Source organism: Zootoca vivipara, chromosome 8 (assembly GCF_965207765.1).
Source record: "Zootoca vivipara chromosome 8, rZooViv2.hap1.1, whole genome shotgun sequence".
Taxonomy (NCBI): Eukaryota; Metazoa; Chordata; class Lepidosauria; order Squamata; family Lacertidae; genus Zootoca; species Zootoca vivipara.
Window position 1 is genome coordinate 48,284,761 of NC_142591.1, and position 20,132 is coordinate 48,304,892.

Below are 20,132 nucleotides of genomic sequence, written 5' to 3' on the forward strand. Positions count from 1 at the left end.
GCAGGACTTGAGTTATGGTATGAATTCAACCTATAGCTTTGTCTTTCTGTTTTGAGCGGGAAATAAATTGCCTTGCATGAAACACAATAGTATTGTATTAAATACAGTAGTATTTAATGTTGGAGCAACTGGAAATGAAAATGGGTAATGTCCTTCATGAGCATAAATCACTCCATGGATGAACTAATAGCAGGTGCAAGGTCAGCCAAGCCAGTTACTATGGTAATGGTCCAACTATATATGAGATTAATATATGTCAGCTCAGTTAGTCTGTGAGTCATCAGTCCATTGGTGTTACTAGTCCCTGTGACGGGGTGAGCTCCCGTTGCTTGGTCCCAGCTCCTGCCAACCTAGCAGTTCGAAAGCATGTCAAAATGCAAGTAGATAAATAGGAACCGCTACAGCGGGAAGGTAAACGGCGTTTCCATGTGCAGCTCTGGTTTGCCAGAAGCGGCTTTGTCATGCTGGCCACATGACCTGGAAGCTATACGCCGGCTCCCTCGGCCAATAATGCGAGATGAGCACGCAACCCCAGAGTCGGTCACGACTGGACCTAATGGTCAGGGGTCCCTTTACCTTTACCTATCTGTATATATGTATGTATCAGCCCTGAGTGCTCCCTGGAAGGACAGATCGTGAAGCTGAGGCTCCAATACTTTGGCCACCTCATGAGAAGAGAAGAATCATTGGAAAAGACCCTGATGTTGGGAAAGATTGAGCGCACTAGGAGAAGGGGACGACAGAGGTCAAGATGGTTGGACAGTGTTCTCGAAGCTACGAACATGAGTTTGACCAAACTGCGGGAGGCAGTGCAAGACAGGAGTGCCTGGCGTGCTATGGTCCATGGGGTCACGAAGAGACGGACACGACTAAACAACAACAACAATCTGTATATATCGGGATCTGCAAAAATCTACATGCTGTATAACTCTGCATTCAGAACTGCTTTACTGAGCCTTATCTTCTGCCATAGTAAAGTATTTGGATCTTAAGCTGCTTCTGTGTGGTGACCGGTACTGTGAGCAACTATCACTGCCTGTGAATTTCATATCAGTTTCCCAACATTTAATACACCAAGCCAGCCTCTGTAGGTTAAGGTTTTACTCGACTACAGCTCCATCATCCCTGACTATTGGCCACACTGGCCGGGGCTGATGGGAGTTGGAGTCCTCCATCACCTGGAAGCCACCCCATTGGCTACCTCCGCAAACTCCGTAATTAACCCCTTCCAAGCTTCACTGCTCGACACTAGAGCGACAAATGCCGGGGAGGGTTCACGCCTCCTGTCAATTGCTTCGCGTAGCCGGCTCCCTCCTTCCCTCCTCTACTGAGGGCAGAAGCGGCCACCTGCTTCCCTCGCTCTCCACCCACCCCGGTCGATCTGTCTACCTGTCTTTCCCTTCCCTTAACTGCAGCCGCCTTAGCCACCACCCTCTCGACGCGCAGAACCAACAAACGCCAGTGCGGGGCGGGGCTAGTTTCCAGGAAGTGACGTAGAGCGCAAGGCAGATGTCACGTGCTCGGCGCCCGTGTGTTTCCTGGCTGGTGGGGGAGGGGTTTGGACAAGATGGCCGGATCCACAGGTCTGTGTTGAGAGGAAGGCGGGGGGCGCGTTGGAAGGGCTGGCGGGGGGCTTGCACCGGGGAGGGGGTTTCTCTCCCTGGAGACCCCGGTGGCGGGTCCCCGGCGTGGCTCATTCTGTGGAGAGCGGTCGGCGCCAGCGCAGCCGGGCCAAGGTTCCGGCGCCGGGAGAGGAGGGCGGGGAGGCCGCGGGGGTTGGCGCTGGGGCTGTAAGGGATGCGGGGAGGAAACGGCTGCGGGGTTGGCAGAGGCAGGCGGTGCAGCCGGGAGGTGGGGAGGCCGAGGCAGCTTTCCGCTCCTGGGGTTGGTTTTTGTTCAGGGGAAGGTGGAATTCGGGGTCTTCGGACCTCCTCCTCTCGCTCGGGTTGGGTTTGGGTGAGACGGAAATGTGGCGTTTCTTGAGTCTCTCTTCCGCCCTCCCCCCGCAACGTAATACTGATAAATATTTCCTCCTCTTTTCGGAAACTAAGCCGACCCCAGTGGCATTTAGGTGACTTTTAATATTGCCGACTCAGAAGTGCAGGCGTTCCTGGTTGTTGAGTGCAGGACAGATACGTTCAACAAAAAACAAAGTGTGTATCGGGGGGTGTAATTAAGTTCTGCGTTTTGTCTTGGTCTTTTTGCTGATGAGGTCCGTTGTGCTCTTCAGGTCAATCTTGCGTATGATTTTTTGTTACTGACACACTTCCCTCCTTTCCCGGCTGTGATCTTGTATTTCCTGCAAAACTCCAGAAGGAAATTTGGTTTTGCTGGTCAGCAATTAGCGATGAGTTTTGAGGCTTTGTATTAAATTTACTTTGTTTTTTTTAAATCGTATTGCTGAGGCAGTAGGTTAAGAGAAGCGAAAGCCTTTAATTCTTGGACCTTACAGTTCCCGTTTTCCTGACTTTCTCTTTCTTTTCCTCCCTACATCCTCGTTTATCCCAACCCTATTTCTTGCCTTTTTTGTATACTGCCCACTTTCCAGCATCCCCACTTTCCTAATTCTCCTCTGCCCTTCTTACTTTCAATTTATTCTAGTTCCTACCACAGCTTTTTAATACTGTGTCTCAATTCTCCCCACTTCTCATAAAATGATAGAAACGGTGAAGTGGAAATATTGCAGCTGAGAAGTGCTTGTGAACCAGGGGTGGCAGTTATTCACAATTAATGTGAAGTAAAATGCATAACTGTTATACTATGGATTATGTTACAAAGTTTATTTGAGATTTAAACATGTCAAATTATTATGGCATGTTGTTGATCATAGATGGTGTTACCAATGATTTTACTTGAAAATAATTTCTCTTTAATATACTGTGGGTCTACTTGCTTAGGCTGTAAATATCTTCCTTTTCATTGTTGGCAATATGTTTCATACCCAGATCTTTCACAGCACTGATAGGTACTGAACTTGTAAAGGTATTTAAATAATTTTGGCTTTTTGTTCCTTTATTCCAGCCTTTTATTTAAACACCATTAATAGGTAATTGTTTTTGTAACAGTGGTTGGTACCTTGTGCTGAATAAACTGTAAATAATTTTAACCTGGAAACTATGCATATCATTCAATATCCTGAAAAGGTATTTTCTTTCAGATTCAAAACTTGTGTATCTGTTAGTCTAAATATTGTAATCGTGTTATAGCCACATAGGAATTAGCCAAATAAAGCCACTCAATAAAAATTAAAACCTCTTAATAATATCAAACCCACGCATAGCCCTGTTTTAACATTTGTCACAAAATACCTTCATAAGTCAGGATTGATGGGGGATGGGTGGAGTTCCAAATCTGGTGGGGGAACACTTGTTTGATCTTAACATTCTGTGATAGGACATAGAATACAAGTTACTAAGTCAGTAGGTCCCAAACCATTTAGTGGTTTAAAGATCAAAACCAGTTCTACTGGGAAATACATTTTACATCCTGGTGTAAGTTGAAGTTCTTGAGTGACAATCAAAATATAGGATGTTGTATTGGATCCCATGATGATCTTCAGTTATTTGTGTCAATGCAGAAAAAAACAAAATAAGTGGTATTTATATATCCAAACACATGGCTGCCTGGCTGTTTTTACTCGTCTAATAAATGCAATCAACAATAGGTTCACAGTATTTTAAATAGCAACTCCTTTCAGATATTTTTTTACTGATGAGATACAAAACATAAACTGATACATCCATAATTTATTTTTTCCATTAAACATTTACAACTTACAACAAAACTTTCAGAATTTTGCCAGTTTGCTGCAATTCAGGCCAGAATTTTGTTTTTAGGTGCAGGTCTTTCCTGCACCTAATTTCCAAGAAAATTAGGGTGTTGTAGATATTTTCTGGGCATCACTAATATGCCTTTCTTAATTTGTCCATTAACCATAAGCTGCCTTGCATAGCTCCCATCAAACTTCATACAAAAACAGTTTCCAAGCTGTGTTCTCTTAAGGGAACCGTAAGCTTCTGCAGCAAATGTAAACAGCTGATGAGAGTTCACTTCATACTCTCATTATGAATCTGCCTGGGGGCAAGGAAAAGTTCCTTTCAAAGATAACACTCAGCACAGAGAATCCACTAATTTTGGGTTATTATTTTAATTTACTGAATCGTGATTGTCACATTTTCGAAGCAAAAGGAGGAACAAGCAAGTATAGGTCCTCTGCATTAAGAAGATGGAGAAACACTATTGGGTCACAGAGAGAAGGCAAAATTGCTCAACACCTACTTTGCCACTGTCTTCACCCAAGAGGAGAGCAATGACCAACCTGGTGATAACAGAATAAACAATGCAAGGAGGGAGCTGCAGCCCAAGATAGGAAAAGAGTGGCAAGGGAATACCTAGCTACTAAATGAATTCAAATCTCCAGTGCTTGATGGGCTGCACTCAAGGGTACTAAAAGAACTTGCAGGTGTAATCTCCAAGTCTCTCCCTATAATAATTAAGAATTCTTGTAGAACAGGTGAGGTCTCTGCAGATTGGAGGTGGGCAAATGTTGTCCCCATCTGCAAAAATGTGAGAGAAGAAGACCTGGTTAACTACCAGCCAGCTTGACACAGATAGCAGTAAAGAGTTGGTCTGTGAGAATTTAAGAAAGAATGCTGTGATTACTAAGACTCAGCATGGGTTTCTAAAAAATAAGTCATGCCAGAGAAATCTTAATTTCTTTTTTTGACAGTGTTGTGGATCATGAGAATGCTGTGGGCATAGTGTATCTTGATTTCAGTAAGGCTTTTGACATAGTGCCCCATTATATTTTTGCAGAGAAGTTGGTGGATTGTGGACTGGATGAGGTAACTGTTAGGTGGATTTGTAGCTGGTTGACTGAGTGAACCCAAAGAGTGCTCACTAATGGTTCCTCACCTTGGGGGAAAAGTGAAAAGGGGGGTGCCACAGGGTTGTTCAATGTCTATAAATGACTTGGATGAAGGAATTGAGGTGATGCTCATCCAATTTGTAGATGACACCAAACTGGGAGGGGTAGCCACAGAAGACAGAATTAGGAATCAAGATAATCTTAACAGATTAGAGAACTGGGACAAAATTAACAAAATGAATTTCAGTAGGGACAAATGCCATGTTCTGCACTTAGGCAGCAAGAAGCAGCTGCACAAATATAAGATGGGAGACTCCTGGCTTACATATGAAAATGATCTAGGAGTCCTAGTTTCTCAACCAGTGTGCCTCCAGATGTTTTGGGACTACAACTCCCATTATCCCTAGCTAGCAAGACCAGTGGAGGCACACTGGTTGAGAAACACTGTAGTAGACGACAAACTTAATAGGAGTCTGCAGTGTGATGCAGCAGCAAAAGAAGTACCTCGGGTTACAGACGCTTCGGGTTACAGATGCTTCAGGTTACAGACTCTGCTAACCCAGAAATAGTACCTCGGGTTAACCTCAGGTTAAGAACGGACCTCCAGAACGAATTAAGTTCTTAACCCGAGGTACCACTGTATAGTGGACAGATCAGTGGCAGTCATAGTACCACTCTATTTTACCTTGGTCAGACCACACCTAGAATACCGTGTCCTGTTCTGGGTGCCTGATTTAAGAAGGATATTGACAAACTGGAAGGTGTACAAAGTAGGGTCACCAAGATTATCAAGGGTCTGGAAACTAAGCCTTATGAGGAATGGTTGAGGGAGTTGGGTATGTTTAGCCTGGAAAAGAGAAGACTGAGAGGAGAGATCACATATTGAAAGGGATACCACATGGAAAGATGGGGCAAGCTTGTTTTCTCCTGCTCTGGGGGGTAGGACCTGAACCAATGGCTTCAAGTTACAAGAAGAGGGATTCTGACGTAACACCAAGAATAACTTTCTTACATCAAGAACTTTTTGACAGTACAACAGACCACCCTGAAAGGTGGTAGACTCTCCTTCCTTGGAAGTTTTTGAGCAAAAGTTGTATGGCCACCTGTCATGGATGCTTTAGTTGAGATTCTTGTTGCAGGGTGTTGGACTAGATTACCCTTTGGGTACCTTTCACTCTATGATTCTATGTTTTCATGATGCACATGGATATAATATTTAATGCTGTGATTAGGGGAGGTAATTATTGGTCTAAAGGGGGGGCATTTTTGTAGTCAAATGAGCATGTAGCTAGCCATGCAGAAAAAAATGGTTCTGGCTTTTATCAAATGCTAAATGTAGTTTCGCATGTTTAGAAATATCTGTTCTTATTTGCACAATAATACTGTATAGAAAGTGAGTCTGAGGCTGCACAGCAATACGTACAAATGTTTTGTGTATTATCCAAATGTTCACCGTTTGGTAATGGTGATATGATTATATTCAAATAAAGGTAGTGAGCAGCTACAGCATGTGAGCAATTTTAAAATTTAGTCTGCAATACACTGCTGTATTGTGAGGGGTTCTAATTCAAAAACTGTTTTCCATGGCAACCATTGGGCATTCTTAGCTGGAAACTACCGTATAGCAGGGCACTTATGGAAAGGAGATCTTTTGGTGTATAAGGGCAAACTGCATATTGGCTAGTGTAAAGCATGCATTTGGTTGTGTGTATGCTCAAGCTGATTTTAGTCATACGTCCTGGAGAGAGTGCATAGGGAATTACAGCTTTGTTTATAGTGGGGCAAATCCTGGTTTATTTAGTTTCCCTTTTTCTTTTAAAGCCAAGTATATTTGTAGTCCTGGTTGAAGCAGAGTGCTGTGGGGAAGCTTTTATTCTAAGAATGAAAAATGGCCAGTAATAGTGATAACCTTCCCATGGTTATGATTTCCTGCTCAGTTTTTTGTAGCTGTAAAAGGCAACTACTTTATTGGAATCTACAGTATATTCCTTTATAGGTTGTGTGATATCACAGTATGGCATGGGCGTACCCAGCGCGGGGCCGGCAGCTGCCCCCCCTAGAAGCAGGGCTGGCGCAGCCGTGGGCGAGAGCGGCGCTGCTGGTGGGGCTGGTGGGCAGAGGCGGAGGGGGAGTACAGCCCGGCGGAGCGCGAGTTCGGCGTTCTCGCCCGCCGCGCCCTCCCTCCAGCTCCCCGGCATGCCCTCCGGCAAGGCCAAGCGCGGCAGGGAACCAGAGAGCGCGACGGGAAGCTGGAGGGCACGGCGGGCGGGAACGCCGAACTCGTGCTCCGCTGGGCTGTGCTTTGCCTCTGCCCACCAGCCCCGCCAGCAGTGCCGCTCTCGCCCACGGCTGCACACTCCGCCGGGGTCCTGGCCATAGTGCACCGGGAGCAGCCCGTTGGGCCAGAGCGAGCGCCCTGGCTGCGTGCTGTCAGCGGAGCCCTGGCGCCTCCCACTGCAAAAAGCTTTGCGGTGCCTAGGTGAGACCGGAGTCAGTTTCACCTGGGCTCCGTAGCCCCGCCCACATTCCCACTTTGTGGCCCCTCCCCTCCTGTGCCTTGCCCCCCCCCCCCTAGTTTTGATCCTGGATACGTTGCTGCAGTATGGCATAGGTCAACTCATCTCCCATTGCTGTATTTCAGTATAATGAATGCACACTTACGATCTCCAGCATCTTTGGTATTTAGAAGTCTTGAAGATATTATCTGTTAAAATCCCTTAGCACTTTTCTCTCTCAAAATAGCCACATGAGCATGCTTGTGGTCAAAGCAACTTAGGGCAGGCATTGCATAATTGTTTGACCTATGCAAGGAATCAGATATGTAACCTGCTTTAGTATCCTGATACAGTCGTTTGAGCTGCCAGTACAGTTTGTGGATTTGGATCATATTTTGAAATGCATCCTTTTATTAGTAGGAAAATGGTGTATTGTGAATTTGCTTCTCTAATCCTTTTCATACAACCAGTCCTCCGTGAAAATGAATGCTTTTCTGTATTCTTATTTTTGTTATGAAATGGGAAGTAACTGATTTCTGCTCTGAACTGTTGTTTAGTCAGACAATTACAAAGAGCAATATTTCTTAAATGCCTTCTAGTTCTGAAGTTCATCTCAATTAGAATTTGTGTGCACAATATTCTTATTAAATATGCAGTATGTGTGACTATGACCAGTTCAGATGATGATATTTGCTTTATAATAAAAGATAACGAACAATATCACTGATTTTTTGTAAATTGCTGTGAGACATACAGTGAAAAGCAGAATTAAGTGCTAAACAAACAAGCCCATGCCCCATGCACTGAGCCCCTTTGTTCATCTGTTTGCAATGTAAGCATTGCCCTCAGAAACTAGGGTTACGAGTTTTGGAACAAGCTAAGACAGTTAACCCACTTAAAGTATGGTTTAATATTGTAGTTTGTTTCAAATCTATTGACCATATTTTTTGGGTTTGCTTATGCTGCAGAGGGAGGAGCAAATAAGCTGAGTGTTTGGGCAAAGTCTCATATTTATTACTACTATAATAATAATAATATATTTATTTATTTATATCCCACCTTTTCCTCTTAATGGGACTCGAGATGACTTACAGCTAAAAATAAGAGCCGCTTATTTTATCTTAAATAAAGGATTGTCTAACCAGTATTCCACAGAGAAGTAATGACTGAGTAGTGCTTACTGATGTAACGCTGAGGTAACTGTCATAGCTCTATATATTAAAATTTACTTTCTGAAGCAGAAAATTGATGAACTAAATGGTGAAAATTATGGCTGTATATGACTTCCAGATATGAAATTTGATCATTTATTTTAGACTGTCACTTTAAATAAAAGACCCATAAGAAAGTCAAATCTGCATCCAAATAATTTGACGTTGCTGAGGAATTTAAGATTCCAAGTTGTATGATACTTCATAAGTGGAAATAAGTTTGTTTTTCACATTGGTTGCAATAAAATATGTATACCAGTAAAATGTGTTAGAGACACATAAATTCTCAGGTGTGGATTTTTTAGTTGGCTCAACCAGGCCTTCATGCTAAGACATGACAAGAGTTCAGCTGTGATTTTGAACATTGCTATTTACATTGCTTTACTTTTTTCAAATAGTTAAAGTCCCTCGTAATTTTCGCTTGTTGGAAGAACTTGAAGAAGGTCAGAAAGGAGTAGGAGATGGTACAGTAAGCTGGGGTCTCGAAGATGACGAAGACATGACACTTACAAGGTGGACGGGCATGATTATTGGACCACCAAGGGTCAGTGCTATAAGTTAAATCTTCATTCTGAGTACTGTATAACTTAATTGGATTCAGCCCAAAGATTGAGGAATATCAGAATTCAATTAGGAATCTTATAAGCTATAACAGAAGTTAGCCCTATAGCTAATCTTGCTTTTTCACAATTGGTAACATTGGTAGAAAGTTGTGGAATGGTTTTTTTATAGGCCCAGGGTCAATATGTGAGCCACATAATTGTAACATTAAGGACAATGGTATTTTTATTACATTTTATTGAAGACTATTAAATCTGTATTCAGATGACAGTGTCTCATGGTGACTCCTGCTCAAGTTGAAGTGTTCCAAATGCATGTTCAGTATGCAATTGTGGCCCAGCACAGATGCATATTTCGATTGTGTGTATTCAAACAACACATTGATGATATTAGCTATCCCTCATTAAACAACAATTTCAGCTCTGCCAAGAAACAGTTTGGACCTTTAGAAACATGAAATGTTCTATTTTGGTTTTTAATTTATAATATACCACTTCAGTGTGTGCCTGTTAGTCACACTGGGCTTATGGCACCAAATATTCTCCCTTCCTTTAGTTTTATGTCTGCTTGTATGTGCAAACATAACAAACAAAGTAACCTGATGTGGATGATGACAATTGACATGCATATCTAGTGTAAACAGAGTTCTGTTATCTTCCCCTCCTTTCCCTTTAAGACCTGCATGTTGGCAGCAGAGCCTGGTATTATGCTAGTCAAATCTCATTTTTTTTGTATTATAACCCCAGGATCTACTTCCAACAGCTTAGTGTGAAAACGATTCAACCATTAATAAAGAACTCAGTATGCCCCAATAACATTCTGAACCTTTCAAATTTGTTTTCAGTACTGGAACTAAACTGAGCTCAGTTTTTAACAAAAGTCCATACCTGATTAGGTTTCAGCAGCCTACTGTAGGTGGGAAAAGTATTTTTATTTTATTTTATGCTGTTAGGAGGCAGAAGCCTTTGCCAATCTATTGCAAATTAGCTAGAGATCCACTAGTAAAGCATGGTCTACCTTCTCTCAACCCCTTCCATAAGCCAACAATCTGCTCTGGCTTTCCCTTTGAACTTTAGCCTTCCAGATGTGTCTTGGCTTGAGAAGGTTGGAGTAGCTGCAACATCTGGCTCACTTCAGGATACTGTGGCTTTTTGGCTTGGCTCCTCTTCCCATGTACTCCAAATGCAGCCCCTACCCTTGCTTTACCCCAGACACAATTAGTCTTTGAAAATCAGGTATCTGCATATTGTATGGCTGACATATTGCTAAAATATAATAGTATAGTATAGTATGGAGTATTCTGGGCGTCCAGGAATTGGGCAGAGATGTAATTGTTTTCTGCCCATAGGCAAAGTTAAGATAGATTGTATTTCTTTGCCACTTTACATTCAAATGAATCGCAGTGGCCTACAAACAATAAATATCAATGACATAATAGAGCACAATAGAACATCAGAAGTACGACATTCATCATATAAAATAATTAACAAACCAATATACCATTACAGTCTATAAAACACTATTAACAAAGCAGCAGCTAAAAAATAAGGTAAACATCACAATTACAGCAAAAGTAATATGATTAACAAATCAATGTCATTTATAATCTATAAATAGCAGCTAAAAAAATAAGCTAAGCACTGTTAAGTTCATACACTCTCCACACCCCTATATTCAGTTCATCAAAATAAGCATAATGCCTTTTGCTAAGCCAGCTCAGTGAGATGCTGAACTGGATGGGGTCTTCGGTTAGTGAACCATGGTGGAGACGGTGGTTTTTCAGACCTACCACTGGTGGTAACACGGAAGTTGGCTTTGGGTAGCCCACCCAGATGCCTTTAGTAAGAAAACAGGCTAGATCAGGCACCCCCAAACTTCAGCCCTCCAGATGTTTTCGACTACAGTTCCCATCATCCCTGACCACTGGTCCTCTTAGCTAGGGATTATGGGAGTTGTAGGCCAAAACATCTGGGGGGCTGCAGTTTGGGGATGCCTGGGCTAGATTATGAGACTGGTTAAGCCATTTGGTATGAATGGTAGCCTTGAAAATGGGGTTATACCTGCAGTAACTTAATCTGCCAGTTTTGCTAACAGAGGGCTTCTTCACTTGTGTTTCTCCTTAGGATGTTCTTATCTTCTGGCACTTGCACATCATTTTCTTCAATTCTTGGGGAATTGGAGTGAACTCTTCTCCCCTCACCCTCATATAGTTTTCAGTGCATATGTGTGTTTCTAGGTAGCACGGGGGGGACGGGGACATACCCAAAGAGTAAAATACAAGAAATCATGGGACAGTAGTAGGAAGAGGTCATGGTGAACTGCAAATTGGAGGAAGCTGCTATAAGCCAAGAGTAAATTCTGACCAAAGATAGAGAGGATTTGGTACTAATATTAGGACTGGTTTCCTTTTATTTTAGTTTTGAAGATCATTCATAAAATTAGTAGCATTGTTGTGGAGCAGCATCAATCTTTTTTTCTGCTTCAGCATCACACATACTGAATGTCCTAAAGTTAGTATCAATTTGAATTTGTTTTGATCCCATTATTTTAGTTGCATTTAGTTCCATTATTTATTTATATGCAGAGACTGAGAGCAGCTAGGGCAAGGCAATTCTAGTTCTGTTTCCCCAAAACTGACCTGTCACTGTGCTTACTTAAACATCTTTGACACGGTAGTTAAAGCTTAGGCAAATCTGTCTTTTCTGAGAAAAGGGGATCCCAGCAACGATAGGATTTGAGGGTGTTCTGGTCAGTGTTGCAGAAGGAACAGTAAATATTCCTGGAACTCAGGCTAAATCTAGCTAAATGGTAAGAAGTAGTCTGGTTAAGTGATGGGAAATTATATACTAAAATGCTGTGGGCAGCTTCTGTCTTCTCTGAAGATGAAGGGATACTGCATCTATAGGATAGGGAAAGGTTTTAATTTAGTTAGTTTGGATGAGCACTGAGCCCAGTAGGTTTTTGAGCAGTGGTAGTGAATCTCAGGCCCTCCAAGACCCTCTGGACCTTGGGACCCTCCCTTATCCACACCTCTCACCAACACTTCTTGTGTGCTTCTCACGTGCTGTTGCCTGAGGGGGGGGGTGTATGTTTAAATTGTGATAATGGCTCTTGCTTGCTTGGATAGAGGTATGTGTTTTGGTGTGTAGAAAGCTGACTTTTGCATGGCTGAAATGTAATCTGCTGAAAGGGGTAACGAGTCACAGCCACTGCTCTACTGACTTTAGCCTACCTTCCCACTCAGTTTCGCATCTGGCTGCATGCACTACTGGCATGTTGCCTGCCTCTCAAGGTTGCTCATGAGAGATGTTCTCCACCCCAATGTAGAACATTCATGAAGGGAATTCTCAAATCTATATAGTATCGTCCCCCACCCCCCCAGGCAAAAAAAAACTAGGCGGTTTCATTTAAACAGTTCTGTGTCACCTTCCTACTGCGAAGCCTTCAAGGTGACCTATAAAAATTCAAATGCAACCATAATAGAACCCACAACAAAATTACCATTTATGAATTATACCCAGTTGTGCCTGTCTGTGCGTGGAATACTTGCCCAGCAGGACTTCCTCATTCTTCCATTCCTCCTGCAGCCTCTCACACGTCTGTTTCGCTGCTGCTGCTCGTTGTTTTAGTCTTTAAGCAATCAAGATGAAATTGCACTGTCTGATTACTAGAGTGACCCCTGGTCACAATTTTCCCAGATTAATTTGATACATGCATATTTGTTCGGAGTGTTCAGTAATTTGAGTACTTTATCCACACTGAGATCTGAATGAGTCATAAGGTAGTTTTGACAATGCCATATAGTACACAATTCAGATTCTTCAGTGACTAATAAACTGGAACATAATTTTAATTTTAATAGATAAGCCACTTTACTCAGTGAAATAATAAAAGAGTTAAATATTGTTTTTAGGGCTGACAGGTGTTGTGAAGGAACCAACATTGTATTTCAGATCAGGGAGATGCCTTGAGTGGGGTCGTTGTGAAGTAGGTATGTATATACAGGCCCAGGATGCACAAGGCTACTGCAACACATGTGGAAAGTAGGAGGAGATAGTTTCTCATATGTGAAAGTGAAGAAGCTTTTTAATTACAAGGGTGATGTTTTGTGGAAGGTCTTTCCACTATTATGGGTATTGGGCTTCTTTACTCAAGCACAGTTCAGTTCGGAAAGCAAGCGTGATGACCTTCCTCTGTCTCTCAGCAACTACATTCAAGCAGGGTATTATTAGATGCAGAAGCCTATCCTAAGTTCTGTTGCTTCCTTCTTCTCAATTTTGGTTTGTTGCAAAGTTCTGTTTGAGGTTGTTGGCTGCCTTCTGCCACCTTGCATCTGCCTTTACATGTATATATTTCTTACAGTTTCTCTATTAAAAATTGATCCTTTGAATGATGGTGGCATTGAGGTTGGGCTGTTTTGTGAGTATTAAGGGGAAGATACACCTGGGTTTTCCATTTTATAAAAATCTTTAGGCAAGAAACTTGAAATAATGGTTACCAGGTGAAGGAGGGAAATCTGCCATGAAATGATAACACCAGTTTCTTCTTGCTAAGCCTTAGTTAAGTTGAAGTTCCTTTGTTGCTTTAGTATTATAAGATACTTATTTGTCCCAATCCTGCTAGTATTATGTACGTATCTCTAGATGGCTGGAGAAGTGGGGATATATACAAGCCATGCTCTTCAGCTATGCATGCATGGAGCCCTTCAAAAAATACTAAAATGTCACCAGTCAGCTGTTAGGAGAGAGCAGGAAGCTGAATTCACCTGCTACCCCTCTTTCCTGCCAAACAACTGGTCAGCAGAATCTTACCAATTTTGAAACAGCTCTGCACACGATCCTTGAGATGGGGATGACTGACTTTGTTTCAGTATTGTTATTTGGAATGCATATTAGCTTTCAGTATGATTAATTCTTTTTTTCCCTCCTCTGTTTACTAGACAAATTATGAAAACAGAATATACAGCTTGAAAGTAGAGTGTGGGCCTAAATATCCAGAAGCACCTCCAACAGTTAGATTCGTAACTAAAATTAATATGAATGGAATAAATAATTCCAATGGAATGGTAAGATGGAATGCAAGATGATCAAGCCAGTTTATCTTTTGCAGAAAAGCAAGGATTTTTAATCTCCCAAAGTTGTATGTTCTTCTGCTCTTATATGCCCTCAATTAACACATTAATTTGTAAATTGTGCTGTCATATTATGTGTTGGTGGTACCTACGGACAAGGGGTTGCATCTTCATTTAGTCATTTTTAGAGCAGACCCATTGAAATCAGTGAAACTTAAGTTTGTCATGATTACTAAGCCCCATTGATCTCAGTGGGGTCTATTCTGACCAAGTCTGGATCCATACCAAAGTTATAAAATCACAGTAAAAAAAAGAGGCGTAATCAATTTTATGTGGTGTGAAATAGTTAAAGGAATGGAAAGCAATTTTTAAAAATTGTGACTGCCAACATAATCAACTTCTTACATTAGTAAACATTTTGTGTATAGGAATGTGCCAAAGCCACAAATCTCTTTCTCTGTGTAGGAGATTCATCTAGGAAATGTGTAATGTTTGGCATGCCCTTGGGTCCATATATTAAAATTCTACAATTGGAGCCATAATTTGGAGTACTGCAAATTAAAGGAAACCTGTTCATCAATTACAGTATAGTTTGCTTTTGCTGTTATGCTAAATAATTAAATTTTACAAACTTAGTCTTTTTAGCTCCCGTGTTTCTATTATGATCAATCCAACTAAAGCTGCAGAAGTTGCCCAGTGAAAATGACTCTTTGAGTCTCAGTCAAGTACAGGAATAAATTCAAAGCAACAGCACATCTGTGGTCTCTGCTTGCTCTGTATCAGTTGAGTTGGTTCCCCCCCCCCAGTTGAGTAGGCCATTGATTTCAGTGTGATGGACTGAAAATCCATTAAATGGGAGCTGTAGAATTGCAAGTAGGTTGCTAGGGAACAGTCAGGTAAAAACTGAACTGATGAATCTCAAACAAACTTAAAGTTATATTGGAATTTTGTTAGGAAGAACTGTGACCTAGCTCTAAAATATTCTGTATAGATCAGGGGTGGCTAACATTTTTTTGGGGGTGTGTGTATCATCCAATGTCTACATTTGCTCTTGGAGGCTGAATGTCAGCAGGTGGTGTGGCTGCTCACACTCACATGCACAAATGTACAGGGCCCACTGCTCATGTGGGTCTGACTTGTGCCATCAGATTGAGAAAGGGCTCTAATGCCCCTTCCCTGCTCATCAGATGATTGAAACTACTGTGAGACTGCTGGGGTAGGCAGAGAGGTTTACCCATGCTCCACAGTCCCTTGTCACATTTATTTTTATTTTTAATTAGGGACTTGGCAGTGTGGGGGAGAGCGGCAGAAATTTACTTGGTGGCCAGTGGCTAGCCACCCTCTATAGAATGTCCTATAGTGTAAAAATTCACTGTGGAAGTACTGTGAGATCTTGACTGTTGTATATCCCGGACCTTATTTTTCCATGGCCTTTAAGGGTGCATGTATTCTTTACTTATTAAAGAAACAGTATTCTTTGTTATCTTGCTGATTCATCGCAATAGTTTCTGTTTTAAATTCCAACAGCTGCAAGTGTCTATTCTAAGTTCCTTGAATTTTATCCAAATACAAATTATTCATAAGAGACAGAATAGTTGGCCTGTTTTTTTAAAACGATGAATGAATAGAGAGGTTAAATCACTGCCGCACTATCCAATAATTAATTAGTTGATGCATGCTGACATTTACATTTGACTATGTTGCTAAGCCAAAATGGTCAGTTTTTATTAACCTATCCCTGAGATAGGACAAAACATTATTTTCACCTGCCTTCCTCCTCTTGAACTGTTTAGCAGGAGATGCCATATGTTTTGAAAACTTTCCCTGAATAGCTATAAAACCTAAAAAATCTTCAAAAGGAGCCACAAATTCTCATCCTTGACATTTGTATCCATGGTGGTTTATGATGAGTCACAGTGATAATTAAGGCCTCATTCCTACCACTTATGTACTAGTGCAGCTGGTGTTAGCACCAGGTCATAAGAGCAGGTGGCTGGTGTTTAGGTTGTCTGAAAACTCAATGCAAGCATGCTACCACAGTTATGGAATTGGTTATTTTACGTGCCCTACTTAAATGTGCACTTTCTTTCCTTACAGGTGGATGCACGAAGCATACCAGTGTTAGCAAAATGGCAAAATTCTTATAGCATTAAAGTTGTACTTCAAGAGCTAAGGCGTCTAATGATGTCCAAAGAAAATATGAAGCTTCCACAACCTCCAGAAGGACAAACTTATAACAATTAATTTTAGCTGAATCCCAAACTTGTCTTAAACAACTTCTACTTATGTTTAATGTCTTGATTCAATCTCACAATGCAAACCACCCACACATTAAGAGTTTCTGCTGGTGTACGTGATCTGGACATTTGAAAGAATATATATATGTATATGTATGCCCCATATGTTTTCAGGCACAATCAGAGAAAAAAAAAAGGCAGCACAATTACTTTTCCTCTTTACCAAGGCACTATAATTTTAAGCATAAACCTGAAGTAGCCTAAAATTGGAGCTCCGGTGTTTCAAGACGAAAGCATGACAGGAAGTGTCAGGTTGCTGTGGAATAATGTTTCAGAAAACCTTTTCTCAAGAAGAAAAAATACAAATGGCATGCTTTATCCATCTTGCTTTAGTAAAAGAGCTGCAGATAAAATTGTTTCAGTAGCAGGTACTGCAAATACCATTGCTCAACTTGTTTAATTTTTGCAAAGGTGTGGGTGCTGACTGCTAGTAGTGTCACAGAATACGGTCAGGATTGTTTTGATACTTGTATTTATAAAATGGGGAAATGATTTTCTTTTAAGCGGCTCCTGTGTGTTACATGTAATGGACATTGCAAATATTTGTTTACAGTCTTTGTTCTAATAAACCATGCATTTAAGTTTTAGTGAAGCAAAACAAAAAAGGAAAATAGGTGTATGGATATGTGATTGAGAATAAAATTAGTCTTCAAATGTAAATAAAATGTGGAAAGTATCTGAGGCTGTGCTTATCTCTCTGTTTAAGTTGTGCCAGTAGTACATTGCAGCACTAAGAGGTCAGATGTTGCTCCTAATCTATGGCAGTGTTCCACTCACTTACTTTGTATCTTTGACAGTTGAAGTAATTTCAGCCAGACCAGATCCTTAGTCTAGGTACAAGTTAGGTTCTACATGTGTAATAATTTTTAAGACAAAACACAAAATATTGAAGACAGAACGGACACCTAGTTGTAACTTTACTGCTTTCATAACTGCTCATGTCCATGTGTCACATATTGCAATGCTTTATTGCTTTTTAAAAAGTAGATTTGCTATTAAAAACGATGGGTTATATTCCACAGTGTCACTCAGGTTGACACTACAACTTCTGTTAGTTGAATGGTTAGGGGAGCGATTTTGGGCTTGGGAGGGACCCTTCAGTTGAGATGTAGGGGGAACACTTGAAGCTACAGGGGGAAATCATTGAAAATTGCTTCTCTCTTTATTCCAATGATTGAAGCCTTATACAGTATTCAGCTATTGAATACAACCATGTGATAATAGAGGAAAAGAAAACTGTTGGTAAGCATTTCAATGCTATCGTAAAGTACTTTGGTGTTGCTGCTAGAAGGTTCGGGAGGCTTAGAGGAGCAGTACTGCAGCTCTTGGATTGGCTGCCCTAAATCATTTAAAAAATATATCCAATATATAATTTCACGCACCAGACCGGGTTTGAAACACCTGTTGATGAAATTTTCTGAATATTGTCTTGGAAATGGCTTAACAATAAATTATGAAAAATCAAAAATCTTAGTATTTGAAAGAAGCTTTTCCCGGTTAAACTGGTCGCTGGATGGCCATGAACTTGAACAGATTAAACATTTCAGCTATTTAGGACTAACATTCCACCATACAAGATCATGGAAGTACCACTGGCAAACCTCCCTTCAAAAGGCGGAGATTACAAAACTAGCCATACTCCGATTCTTCCATACAAAGGGCGGCAAGTATGTACCGGCAGCTCTAAAAGTATTCAATGCAAAAACTGTCCCCCAAATGCTGTACGCAGCAAATGTCTGGCAGAATGGGGACCTGCCTAAGCTAGATGGCTTCCAAGCACAATTTATTCGATCCTTGCTTCAGGTGCCCAATTGTGTGCGAAATTCCATACTCCTGCTAGAAACGGGTGAATGCCCAATTTCAACAAAGGCATGGTGGGCTGCACTAAAACATTGGCTCAAGATTGTAGTATTTGAACTTGGGGAGGGACTGTATAAATACCTGAACAATGAGGAATACATCAGCCAATGGCAGAAAACCATGGCGAGAAAAGCCACTGCTTTAGGTCTGTCACCCACCCAACTCTATTGCCTGGGATATGAAGGTGCCCTAAAGACCTTAAAGCAAAGACTTTGGGATAATTCACACAGTGATCTACGACATCAATCACTTGCAATCTGCAGTCCATTGGCAGTAGGAGTACAATATGGGCATGTCTTTAAGCCAGCAGCCTATATTCAAAACTTGACAGTGCCAAACTACCGAAGGCTGTTCACAAAAGCAAGACTGAATGTTTTCCCCTCTGCAGTGCTGGAGGGCAGGATGAGAGGAGTACCCTACCAGGAAAGACTGTGCTCGTGCACCCATGATGTAGATTCTATAAAACACATTGTGCTGCACTGTGGGAAGTTTGAGCAAGCTAGGGCTGAAGTGATTTCACCCCTGCTAGCCTTGCTCCCAGGAAAATCAGAGGATTTCTATATCAGGTTCCTATTGGAAGACCGGTCAAATGCCAGAACACTAGCAGTGGCAAAGTTTTTATCGGTGGTCACAAGAACTAATGTTTCCTATTCCGAATTTGAGTAAGATGTCTGAGTGGTTTGAGGGCGGGGTGTCCCAGCTGTGTATCGCTTGGTAACGAATTGATGGGTCTATGGACCGTAATAAAGATTGTTGTTGTTGTTGTTGTATATTCCACAGTGTCACTCAGGTTGACACTACAACTTCTGTTAGTTGAATGGTTAGGGGAGCGATTTTGGGCTTGGGAGGGACCCTTCAGTTGAGATGTAGGGGGAACACTTGAAGCTACAGGGGGAAATCATTGAAAATTGCTTCTCTCTTTATTCCAATGATTGAAGCCTTATACAGTATTCAGCTATTGAATACAACCATGTGATAATAGAGGAAAAGAAAACTGTTGGTAAGCATTTCAATGCTATCGTAAAGTACTTTGGTGTTGCTGCTAGAAGGTTCGGGAGGCTTAGAGGAGCAGTACTGCAGCTCTTGGATTGGCTGCCCTAAATCATTTAAAAAATATATCCAGTTGCATGGACAGGTGCACAGATGACTTCTTCAGCAAAAAGAACATACCAGTGGAAGGCTGCAATGTGGATAATTTGCAAGAGAAGACCCTTTTATAATGAAAAGTTACCTGGAGCTTGCATATATACACTTGCTAGGCATGCTGTGGTCACTGTATTGACCAGCTAATGTATTGACCAGTGTCTGCATTGTGAGTACAATCTTTTTCCTTCCTTGAGCCATTAGAACATGTGTGGGAGACCTTTGACTCATGGGCAAACTTGGCCCTCTAGGTCTCCTCTCCTCATATAACTGACATCACTGCAAAGGGATAATCAAGCTTAAAGTGAGCTCCTGATTATTCATTTGCTGGATCAAGATGTGTTCCCATCATTGTGAGCTCATGGGTGAGGGGAACGCAGCTCTGATAGCACCAAGCTAGACCCTCCCATGTTAGCAGCAGTTTCAATGGAAACAACTTGGGTGTTGTTGGAATAAGATGCACCCCCTCTCACTTCCCTATTATCCCACCTTAGCCTTTTGAGAGCACCCCAGTTTTTCCTGCCAATGATTTGCTGTCTGTAATCCTGTTTTGAAGCTCACCAAGCTAATGGCCATCATCACACCATGTGTTGGTGAACTTAATGCAATTTATTTTTGTTGAGTGAA

At 41.5% G+C, this 20,132-nt stretch overlaps 1 protein-coding gene across 2 annotated transcripts; it reads left to right on the plus strand.

Moving 5' to 3' along the window:
* The first annotated feature begins 1,540 nt into the window (after positions 1–1,540).
* On the plus strand, positions 1,541–17,178 carry UBE2V2 (ubiquitin conjugating enzyme E2 V2). 2 transcript variants are annotated; one of them, XM_035125701.3, is made up of 5 exons: positions 1,541–1,583; positions 8,457–8,558; positions 8,972–9,117; positions 14,074–14,199; positions 16,303–17,178. In XM_035125701.3, exons 3-5 carry the CDS (start codon positions 9,073–9,075, stop codon positions 16,447–16,449), a joined length of 318 nt encoding a protein of 105 aa, XP_034981592.1. In that variant the 5' UTR covers positions 1,541–1,583; positions 8,457–8,558; positions 8,972–9,072; the 3' UTR covers positions 16,450–17,178. The 2 variants fall into 2 exon arrangements, with proteins under 2 accessions (XP_034981592.1, XP_034981591.1); XM_035125700.3 differs by lacking the exon at positions 8,457–8,558.
* Positions 17,179–20,132: the final 2,954 nt, after the last annotated feature.